The 12,191-nt window shown below is 39.9% G+C and overlaps 1 protein-coding gene across 1 annotated transcript; it reads left to right on the top strand.

Annotated features, from left to right (window-relative positions):
• Nucleotides 1–790: 790 nt before the first annotated feature.
• Nucleotides 791–5,928, top strand: tmem100a (transmembrane protein 100a). The gene is made up of 2 exons (XM_022190016.2): nt 791–1,054; nt 4,666–5,928. The coding sequence occupies exon 2, from the start codon at nt 4,757–4,759 to the stop codon at nt 5,159–5,161; it is 405 nt and encodes a 134-aa protein (XP_022045708.1). The 5' UTR covers nt 791–1,054; nt 4,666–4,756; the 3' UTR covers nt 5,162–5,928.
• The last annotated feature ends 6,263 nt before the right edge of the window (nt 5,929–12,191 follow it).

Below are 12,191 nucleotides of genomic sequence, written 5' to 3'. Positions count from 1 at the left end.
TCCTGGTTTCACTCTCTGAGTTTCAATACATGGGTGGTTCCTTCTATTGTTACCTGTCTGAAAATCTGAATAGGGCAGGTTCAGACACAATGCTTACTGGTATTAAACACACAGGCAACACTATTGCTTCAGTGAAAGCGTCAGCCTCTTATGTCAGCCCTCTTTGTGTGAAGACTGAATTGGGCCAAGACCTGCAAGTCTACCATTGCAAATCCACCGACTGGGTGCTCTATTCCCACTATACATGTAGCAAGGCAGAGTCCACGGTCCTATTATCGCACTTAAACTTGTTTTATAGCACTTATCCATTTATGCTAAATGAAATTGAAGAGAGGAAACAAGAACCTCATCAGAGGGGGAGGGAATAATTGAAATGTCTACAGTGTGTGTTAATTTTACACAATATTGATGTTTGGACCTATAAGCTTCATGAGCGATTTAATATTATGAGAGAAAATTTGTCAATTTTTTTCTGATGTTTTCGGATATTGAGTTCAATTAACATCTGAGCTGTTTAGGTGTTTCTTTGAGGGGGAAAATCATAATATGAAATATTTACGAATGTTACAGGCTAAAGCCTATACTGTGCAAGACACATGCTTTATCCTTCCACATAGACACTTCTAAATTGTCAAGATAAATAAAAAAAAAGAGCAACAGAAACTATAATTTTAATTTCAAAATAAATGCCTTCAATGAGCTAAATCTCTTTGCAACCAATTTCTCCGACACACAGGTGTTTTACTTTGAAACATTCCACCGGATCATTGAGTTTCCCTGATCGTGTTGAGCTTCACATCAGTCATCGCTACTTGAACCAGCCTTTCTCAATGGGGATGGCATAGAGCTGTTAAACTGAGGGCTGGTTTCATGAATGGGAGTCAGATTCCAGGCTGGAGAGAGAAGCTGTTTGCTGTCTGCTTCAACGCTCAACAAAGAAAAACAACATTCAGTGTTAATTAGAGGGACTATTTGAGCAGCGGGTCTCTCAGACTGGTTTTCCTGCAACAGAGGGACACTGTGGACACTGAGCGACATGGAGAGCAGCTGTGAGGTAACGAACCTTTCTTCTGCCTGTTCGGACCTTTGTAGAGATCAACAAGTAGATTTACTAGACTGCATTTAGGTACAACTTATTCTGCTTTTACCAGCTGAAGTCCGGTTTGACTCTGACTATTTGTTGCTGTAGTTTAAAGACAGTTTGTGCAGATTAAATGTATTTTGAAAATTAACTAATGTTTAGTTACAGTAACCAGTACACAAGTCTTTATCTTCACCACATTTAGCAGCATAATTTAGACCGTGGAAGCTTCTGTTACAGATTTTCTGACTGTTTTAATGTCTTATGCCCTCTCATCTCAAAGTTTTTTCCTCCTAAAATCCTCCATTTTCTTTAAAAACGTTCCTCAGCCTGTCCTGATGCTTCTTTCTACTAATCACTTCAGCTCTAGATCGCTAATGTATTAGTTGATGAACAAAAAAAAATCAGTTTCTAAAAGAAAAGCCAGATCACCTGTTTTCATTGTCTTAAGATTAAATATTTGCTAGTTTCTTTGCTATTATATGATTGTAAAATGAGCATCTTTGTTGCCAGAGCAGCTGTCCAAAACTTAAGTGTATTTCAATGTGTCAGATTCTTCCTCAAGAAAACAATCAACTAAACTGCACAGTGAATAGAAACACACTTGAAGGGGGACAAGCTGTCGATGCATGCAAATGTTATATATGCTATTACACTGTTTCTGCATTAAAATCAGTAAACCCGATTCCAGTTGGAGGTTTTACAGTTTTAAAACTTTTTAATTTTTAAATATGAGGTTTCACAGTCTAGAGCACTTGTCTCCAAGCTTGTTAATCATAGATTGTAAAAGACCGCCGATTCTGAAAACTGAAACCAACCTGGACATGCCTTAAACCTGCATTCTGTCTAACAGCCAGCAGGGGGCGACTTCTCTGGTTGCAACAGAAGTCAGATTGTATAGGAGTGAATGAGAAAACAAGCCTTCTCACTTGATTTGTTACCTCAGTAAACATTTTCCTTGCAGGTTTGTGGTCTCAGTCTCTAGTTTCAAATCTCCTTCCATACATTATGATGTTCATTTAGTGAATTATGGCAAGACTATTTCAAAAAACCAACATGTCTTCAAAGCCATAATCCACAAACCAGTGGGTGATATCACAGTGACTACATGCATCTTTTATGTACAATCTATGACTTTTTTCAGTCAAGTAATGTCTACATGTGACAGGTTGGCCAGGAAACAAATGTTAACTCTAAATACTAAAGATATATTTCCACATTTATCTCTTATCTGCTCTGTGTAAACACAGCCTGCAACTCAGGTGAAAAACCTCTGAATGTTTGTCAGGTAACTGTCAGTTGCAGATCAGTCACAAATGACTTAACAGTTGCACCAAAGAGTGCAGAACTCTTATGGTACCTGTTCACAGGATCCGTCAATTTCACGTATCCCATTCATTGTCTATGTAAAGTCCACTGTGTTGCATCTGGAGCTGCCATCTGGTGTGTGTCCCCAGAGCTGCCTGCAGCACATTTGCATAAAGTAGATTTGACTTCTACTTTATGCAGATTTGGGGTGCCGAAGAGGGGTCCAGCACTTGGCGAAACTTTCATCAAGCATCTGAACTAACTGTCGCTGTACTAATAGAAGGACAGATTCAGCACAGCTTATTTCTCGCCTGAAATGTTTTCAGAAATACTTTTTACTGAACTGTTTTCATAATAAGTTTGCATTGGTCCGACGAATCTAGCGGACTGAAGCCCACCAGTGGGCAATTTTCAAATATGTGGGTATAGGTCTGGACTTTGACTTGGCCATTCTAACACCTGGATACGTTTATTTGTGAACCATTCCATTGTAGATTTGGCTTTATGTTTTGGATCATTGTCCTGTTGGAAGATAAATCTCCGTCCCAGTCTCAGGTCTTTTGCAGACTCCAACAGGTTTTCTTCCAGAATGCTCCTGTATTTGGCTCCATTCATCTTCCCATCAATTTTAACCATCTTCTCTGTCCCTGCTGAAGAAAAGCAGGCCCAAACCATGAGGCTGCCACCACCATGTTTGACAGTGGGGATGGTGTGTTCAGGTGATGAGCTGTGTTGCTTTTACGCCAAACATATCGTTTTGCATTGTGGCCAAAAAGTTCCATTTTGGTTTCATCTGACCAGAGCACCTTCTTCCACATGTTTGGTGTGTCTCCCAGGTGGCTTGTGGCAAACTTCAAACGAGACTTTTTATGGATATCTTTGAGAAATGGCTCTCTTCTTGCCACTCTTCCATAAAGGCCAGATTTGTGCAGTGTACGACTGATTGTTGTCCTATGGACAGACTCTCCCACCTCAGCTGTAGATCTCTGCAGTTCATCCAGAGTGATCATGGGCCTCTTGGCTGCATCTCTGATCAGTCTTCTCCTTGTTGGAGGTGAAAGTTTAGAGGGACGGCCGGGTCTTGGTAGATTTGCAGTGGTCTGATACTCCTTCCATTTCAATATGATTGCTTGCACAGCTTGGGAAAAGCTTGGGAAATCGTTTTGTATCCAAATCCGGCTTTAAATTTCTCCACAACAGTATCTTGGACCTGCCTGGTGTGTTCCTTGGTCTTCATGATGCTCTCTGCACTTTAAACAGAACCCTGAGACTATCACAGAGCAGGTGCATTTATACGGAGACTTGATTACACACAGGTGGATTCTATTTATCATCATCAGTCATTTAGGACAACATTGGATCATTCAGAGATCCTCACTGAACTTGTGGAGTGAGTTTGCTGCACTGAAAGTAAAGGGGCCGAATAATATTGCACACCCCACTTTTCAGGTTTTTATTTGTTAAAAAAGTATAAAATATCCAATCAGTTTCATTCCACTTCACGATTGTGTCCCAATTGTTGTTGATTCTTGACAAAAAATTTAAATTTTATATCTTTATTTTTGAAGCCTGAAATGTGGCGAAAGGTTGAAAAGTTCAAGGGGGCCGAATACTTTCACAAGGCACTGTATTTATATGTAGAATGTAAACTCCATCCGGTTCACTCAAACCTCCAAATACTGAGGACAAACCTCGTTGCTATAGCACTGACCCCTTGGCAGGGCCTGACCCTTAGGTATGGCACCACTGATCTACAGCCTGTCTCGCTACATTTCTGCAAGTCAGAATTTCTGTTCTTGCAATAAAAACATGAAATAATTACAAATTTTAACATCTGGAAATCATGAAGTGTAAGTGCTCCCCATTTATTATCACTCAACATCTGAATCACAGCTTTTCTCCGCAGCAGATGTGGGGGGCAAGAGCGAGTGGTTGTGAAATTGCTAGTGATTTCGAAGCTCCTTGCATTTCACACAGCAGTTTGTAATGTCATATCCTGCGCTCTCCAGGGAATGTCTCAGCTCGTGCTGGGCTGAGTGTTCCTGCGTCATTCTCCTCTGACTGGGTCAGGAGGCGGCCGGGATTGTGCAAAGAGGTTACATGGGTTTATTAAAGCAGCGTGTGGTGGTCCCAAAGTGGTGGTGAATTGTGAAATGTGGTGTTGAATGGTAACAAAAAGCATATGCCAAATTCTGTTCTTCTAATTCTGTCGCTTTGTTCAGTGTCGAACAACAAGTTTGACTGGTTCTTTTAATGAGTGATGCCTTCCTTCACAGAGTGGGAGACCCTGACGTGGAACAGACGGGGAAAGAGGAACAACAAGGAACCATCTGTGGTTGGTTAACAGAGGAGCTGCTGGATCCTGCAATGCCAGAAGAAGCTAATAAGGACGCCATGAGAACGCCAGCGACACCAGAGAAGGCCAACAACTCGGAGCACCCCGCAGCCGCCATGACGACGGTAAACATCCCCCTGGTTAATGAAGTCCAGCTGACCGCAGCCACTGGCGGGGCAGAGCTCTCCTGCTATCGCTGCACCGTCCCGTTCGGAGTGGTGGTGCTCATCGCCGGCATAGTGGTCACCGCTGTCGCTTACAGCTTCAACTCACACGGATCCACCATCTCCTACTTCGGCTTGGTGCTCCTGTCGGCTGGACTGGTGCTGCTGGCGTCCAGCGTCGTCTGCTGGAAGGTCAGACTGGAGAGGAAGAAGGAGAGGCGACGAGAGAGTCAAACGGCCCTGGTGGCCCATCAGAGGAGCATTTTCACATGAACCAGCAGCTTGAACAGAACAATGCAAATCCTGTTTTTGATGGAGAACCAAACGTAGGCAGATGTTGTCCAGCAAGTGTTGGATTTCTGACCTGTACAGAGCTCTGACTGCAGGCTCTCAAGGCCCAGAACTCAAAGCTTTGAAGACATAGAAAGGGATTTATTTGTCAAACAGACGTGGAGCATCTGGCGAGCTGGGAACGCAGCCAAGAGGAATGTATCACAATTAAGATGAATTACCACTGTGAAGCAGTGTAGAGGAAGTCTCCCATTAATCTGCTGTTGGATGTGGCGGTTTTGATTGTTACGGGAGGGATTGTGGTTATGAAAAGCTCAGGAAAGAAGAGTGAAACTGCAAAACCCAGGACAGTGATTCACACCTCACTTACTAGGCTTCCATTTGCACATATCTGTTCATAAATTGTCATTATCCACGTTACAGGGAATGGTTATGAATTGCCTGTTTTTGAAGTATGGTACGTGACATCGACACAGTGTTATGCACACAGAGGAACTATTAACCCTAAATATGTATTCTCTTAAAGCACTTTAATTCTTTGTATCCATTATATTCACTATTAAACTGCATTTATTAACAAATTCAACAAGTGATACATCCACATTTGGAGTAGTATTACTAACTGTGGCAAATTTGCTGTCAGTGCATATGGTAAAAAAAAAAATCAGATGTAGCAAATGCTTCATTTTATTGTGACCATTTGCATGTATTAACTTGAGGTTAAATAAAGTCATTATTACTCAAACGTGTTACTGGTGTCAGATTTTAACACAGCAACTGATGCTAGAGTGTTGAAGCAAATAAAGATATTCTAAAACTGAAAACTAGCATGTTGGTAAATATACTTGTGTGATGTGAGAAAATCAGTATCACTTATGTGTTTGGATTGGAGTTGGGTTGTAGTTAGCCTAGCTTAGCGCAAAGACTGAAAGTAGGCGAAAATAGCTGAAAAGCCCACAGATTCCTCTAAAGCTCATTAACTGATGTTTTAGGGGAACTTGTGTGCGTTATGTGCATTTCTTATTCATCCACCTTGTTCTTCTGTTGCATGTGGCTACATTGCAAGTCGCGAGTTTCGGTTGGTGAGCACAAGTTTGAGTTGCAACCCAGACGATCAGTTCAGTCATCGTGGTTTTATAAGCTGGGACTGTCTCTGGCAAGTGAACTTTAAGGATGTTCTTGGGACTTTAAAAGACATGTTTTCTGTTTACAAAATGCCAACCACTTCAAATTGATTGAGAAATTTGGTGAAAAACAACAGCCATTTACACAGAAGGTGACAAGGTTGAGCGAGATTGTGATAGGACACAACATAGACATTTTTATAAGTAGTAGTGGCAAATTTCTACTTGTCAGACATCTTTGCTCGCCAGAATATATGTAATACAATGATTCATTTTCTATGAATCTGTGTTCTCCAGTTTCTTCCTTATGCTTATACAGTGGATTAGTCAGCCAGCGAATCAGTGAGAATTGTAATATTCATCGGAAATGTGACTCTCAGCTCTTTGACGTCAGTGTTTGTATTTCTTAGAGACAGTTTATGAGTTGGAGAAGTGATGAGTTATTATATTAGCATTCGCCTCTTTGCTTTCACTGCTGAATTGAAGGAAATGTTTTGTTCTCTTGTGACGTACATGGGTGTGCCTGAGTCTTCACCCACAAGTATACATGTCTTCGTCATAAAAAGGATAATATTCCAAGGCAATCCCTTGCATCTGAGAAAAATTTGGGAGACTTCTTTGAAAAATATGTGGTCACGTAATGAGCTATCCTATTAAAGGGTCAGCTCACACAAATGACAACAAAAAAAAAAATGCATGGAGATGGTTTTAGTTCATGTTTGCAGGTTACACGTCAGTACAGTAAGGATGAATGGAATTTAATCTGTGCTGCTAAGAGTACTGAAAAATAACATTCAGAAAATTTCACAACATCTTTCAGGTACTTTGTGTCAGATTACGAAATCAGAGAATCATGGTGTCTCAGCTGGTAGAGCCAATCAACAATCAGCTGGACAAATTATAGCTTTCCTCTTTAGTGGATTTTAATTATTTCAATGTGACTTATTTGCCATTGTGGATGAAACTAATGATGATCAGTTTATCTACTGATTGACTGACTGTTCGCTTTGTAAAAATTTAGAACACAGTGAGAATGATGCCATAATAGTAAAATTTTTCCACTAATTCCTTTGCCATTATATTTAAAAAAAAATCTAAATCAAAAAGAAACATTGAAATTTCTTTTGCTTGAAAAATGGCTCAAAAATTAACAAAGTCAAAAAAATCTAAACTTCTAAAAAAAATTATCATTGATGGACTATTAATGTAATTTTTACAGATGTTAGCAGCTACACCATCATATTTTGTAAACTATGCATAACAAATTTAATCAGAATGTAAATTATTGTTGATTATTTTAAAAATATTGAATTCTTGTATGATTTGTGGTGGAGTAGAAGTCAAGCTCAGTAACTCAAATTTGTACTTAAGCACAGTGAGTAAAAGTACTTTGAAATGTTAAGAAACAACCAGTCAACTCAGAGTGCAGCTGTCTGGCTGGACATCACTTATTTTACATTTATCCAGTCTGTTTATCAGTCTAGAGTTTCCACTGTACAGTTGCATCTCATCTAAATCTGGTGAGAATATGTTATGTAAGCACCTTGGCATTATTCATGTCAACAGATGTCTAAATTCTCATCTTTTCTGCTGGAATCTACAGACAATTTCACCTTTGAGGATGTAAATTCTCTGTGGTAAAAGGAAGTTGAACTCTGCTGTTTGACCCTGTTAAGTTTAAAATAGCCTGGACATGGAAGTGTATTTATAGGCAGCATTTGCGTTGCTATGCGTCCCTGTGACACCAGACACTACAACTAAATGGTTTCCTTGCGTCAGAGGAGAACCTACAACACACTTTGTCACTTTTGGGAGATCACCACCACACACGCAAGCGCCTCCAGCCGCGTCCCGTATAGACTCCCAGATCAGATCAGTGACACATTCGTGGGACACATGACACAGTGAGGCGTCTCCTCGCTGCTTGTCAGGTTAGAGGAGGCCAGACTGAAGCTGGAAAAATGGGTGACTTGATATGAAGTTTGACAGGTGCTCACCACCGGCGTCTTTAGCCTCTTTACACACTGCTGGCACCTCATGCAGCCACTGTGTGCGTCACTTTTTGTGCCTCCCATGGTTGTCATTCCACTCAGGGCCACGCTGCCGGCTTAGTTTATCAATAAACAGGAGCAACTCAGGAAAGACTCCAGTATGAGTGAAAACTTAATCTGCTCAAGGATTTGTAGAATAATATAAAAGCAGTTAAAGTAAAAGTAATTGATGACAAGCCCTGAAATCTCTTGGAGGATTTCAAACCAGTTAGAGAAGGAGAAGAGGGAGAAATGCAAGAATATAAAGATGTAGGAGAAGGAAATGGCAGTTAATTAGGAAGAAAGTACGGAGGGAACTAATTAAGGAGGGAAGAAAAGAAAATCAGAAAGAAGTTCTGAAAAAAATTGGAAAGTTGAGGAAGCAACAAGGAAAGAAAAATGCTAAATGAAAGAAAATTAATGAAAAGAAAGAAACAAAGGAAACTTACAAAAGCAAAATAGAACATTTACTAAATAAAGAAAAGCAGGAAAACATGAAAGGACCACACTGGAGAAGAGAAGTTTAAAAACACAAGCAGGAATTGAAAGGAATAAATAAAAGTGTCAAGAAGAAAGGAACGGAGGAAGGAAGAAAGCTTGACAGAGAGAACAGTATCTGATTAAATCTACATTTCCTTCACACTCCTTTTCTTTCTTGAAAAACAAACTCCAGTGTGGGATTCCAGACTTCAACACAACTGATTGCACATTGCTCAAATCCACCACAATTAAACATAATGAGCTCAGCGTTACAGACTTCCTGCTCCGTCCAGTTCCTCTAATAAAACAGCTGTGCAGCCACAGCATGCAGAGCCTCAAACAGACCAGACCTGACAGCTTTCTGACCAGCTGACTGGACTGAAGTGACATTTTGTAGAAGAAACTTGAACGCGGAGCAGGCGAATGCTTGTTTTCCTTGACTCAGTTCAGGTTATCTGATTGTTAACATTATTCAGTGCTCTGTTGTTGGAGGAAGAACAAACAGTTTGCTGATAAGATCTGCTCCAAGACAAGGTCAAAGCCAAGTTGTGTTTCTCTGAACAAACTTTTCAGGGTGTCAGGAGACAACATGAAGTTTTGTTTTGCTTCCAAATCCACATGGGGCTTCTTTTGCTTGCTATCTCTTCATGTTTCGTTTAGTTGTGTTTCATTGCAATTACATAAAGCTGCTATAGTGAGGTCAGCATATTTAGGATTTGTACAATTTTTGCAACTGAATCCAGGCAGCAGGGGGAGCACACTTAAGCCGCCTTTTTCACTGTTGAACACATGGTTTTGGGAACATAAAACAGAAAGAGGTCCAAAGTGTAAAGACAATAGCTGCCACTACAACATTTGAGTATTTCTGAACTGTGGCAAACCCTAAAGCCTGATTGGAATTTTTCAAAGACGTTTCTTTCATGTGTAGATAAGACAGAATCTGTGCATATGTCTGGTTTTGACAGATGTAGACCTGTAGATCAAGACCAGATATAGCTACATAACAAATGAGATCAGCAAATACTTTCAAGAAAAAAAAAACATTTAGAAACACATTTTCAAGAAGTTATTGAGATCTCAGCTCACAATCTGTTTATTTTAAGAGGTTCTAGTAATGTGATACATGACCATAGATGGAATGACTGCAATGTTCCGAGGGCATTTTGGAGATGCTGAGAGAACATAATATAGAATCAATAAAATGTTCCCACAATGTCACATAATAAAGGAAGAATATATATTTTGAGAATGTTCGGGCACAATGGTCGGTTACCACCAACATTTTTGGAACATCTTTAGTCATCCTACCTTGAAGAAAAACATTCTGGGAACTAAAGGAAATTTCTCAGAATGTTTTTGGAACGAAGTAATTGGAATTTTGTTCATGTCCTGGTGTTTGATCATAAAGTAAAGCATTGGAGGAATTAACATTTTGACCTGATGATGCACTCAAGATGTGAGGCACCAAAGTCATGAGGGTTTTTCCTCAGGAAACCATCATCTGCACCAAAGCTCACTGTTAGTGAGATATGTCAGTGTTGTGAGGACATGTTGGACTGTAGCTGAGGTCTGAATGATTCAGCGTCAGCTCTATAGCATCAGGGGGGTCTGTGACTGTCTGCTTCTCCCTGGACTAATCATCATCGGACAGATCTCCACCCACTGGAAGGAAGTAAAAGTCCAGAACCAGAGCTGGACATAAAGTCGAGCCAAACTGTATCTTTGAAACTCTTCTCGGTGTCACGCATCAGTTCAGCTCCTTCCTGCCCAGAGAGGTGTGACTGCTCTATGATCGCTCTGTTTGTTTAGACTGAACCTGAGGTTGTAGAGCGCAAAAAGGAAAAAAGAAAAAGCATGCATTAACATGTTAAATTAGACAGTCCAAGATACTAAAATTCTTTGCAATTGCTGTTCTGTCTCGCACCGAAGAAGGATTCGTCACTGCAGTGGAAACAGAAATGCTGCTTCTGTAAACGTTTGCTCCACATCTTACATGCCCCAAGTTCCTGCAGTAGATTGTCTCCTGGTATTTGTATATAACTACTGGTTTGTTTTAAAAAAAAATGGCTCAAATATAATGCTCAACTAATCATAAATGTTCAGCACACACCCCATTTCTAAAGTTCTTGTACTTGTGAAAAGTACCACCCCCAAGCACAGACTGTTTGGGGGTAAAAACATTACGGGGCATTTCCACCCTGTAGTGGGTTCCTCCAAAGGTTCCTAGTCCTTGGGGAAAGTTCCTTCAGTGGAAAAGGCAATAATTTAACCCTCCTGTTGTTTTCATTTACAGGCACCAAAAAATACTGTTTCCTTGTTGGAAAAAAATCCAAAAATTCAGCCCAAAAAATTTCCCAAATTTCTGAAAATTTGCTGAACCTTCAGAAAGAAAATTCAAATAATTCCTTAAAAATTTCCCTTAAAAGTTTTATTCAAAACCAATCTTCCAAATTTTGCAAGAAAATTCTTGTAAATATTTTCAAAAAATGAGTAAAAATCTTCCAAAGAAATCCTAAAAATATCCAAAGTGATTACATACATATCAGTAAAGCTTCTAATATATTCTTTAAGAACATTCAGAAAAAAATTAACCAAAATCTATCGAATTTCACTGGATTTTGTTTTTTTGTTTGTTTTTGTGAATGTTCTTTTAAAAAATTGTTTCTACTTTTCTTTTTTCCACCAAAAAATGTTCAAAAGTTTCCAAAAATGTGGAAATTTTCGCTGTGAAAATATGTTTCTCTCTCTCCATATTTTCAAACTTTAAAACGGGTCAATTTGACCTGAGGGTTAAACACAGGAGCACAATGTGAGACACTTTCTTTCCCACAAGTTGGGGTCAGATGGCAGACAAGATCTGGTTAAGGTGCCGAGAAGTAGCAGCCTGATAGGGTGAAAAGCTGTGAAAGATGGGCATCAAGTAAATTAAAGCAGCTGAGACACCACTAACCCAAACAGGGAGCTGTGGAGGATGAGGGCATCAATCCCACTGCCTCTCATATGCTGAGCAAGCAGTCTACCATCTGAGCTGATCCCCCATATGCATTTCAGAATATACGCCCAGAGAGCAGCTTTTACGGGACTGAACTGGACACTGAAGGAACATAAATCTTGTTTTGATTTCTCTGAACAGAGCACCACCCTTAATAGAGTGCAGCTTATTTTGAACGTTGGTGTTGGAGTTACACAAGTAGAAATGGGTTTACGTTTTTGTAGTTTTGTCTCACGCAAGCTGCTAGTTTTGACCTTTAACAAACCTTTAAACAAAGCAGCTGCAGGTCTGTTCAGATTATTAATTTAATGTGGAGTTCCAAGCTTTGGCCAGTATCGTTTCCTTCTTTTTGGGATTCATTGTTTGCTTTTTGAGAAACCTCTTCC

The sequence above is a fragment of the Acanthochromis polyacanthus genome, chromosome 21 (genome assembly GCF_021347895.1).
Source record: "Acanthochromis polyacanthus isolate Apoly-LR-REF ecotype Palm Island chromosome 21, KAUST_Apoly_ChrSc, whole genome shotgun sequence".
NCBI classification, from domain to species: domain Eukaryota; kingdom Metazoa; phylum Chordata; class Actinopteri; family Pomacentridae; genus Acanthochromis; species Acanthochromis polyacanthus.
The sequence above is the reverse complement of the archived record's forward strand: the minus strand, read 5'-3'. Positions and strand labels throughout refer to the sequence as shown.

Coding starts and splice junctions, on each gene's coding strand:
- tmem100a (XM_022190016.2), top strand. CDS start 4,757: ATGCCAGAAGAAGCTAATAAGGACGCCATGAGAACGCCAGCGACACCA.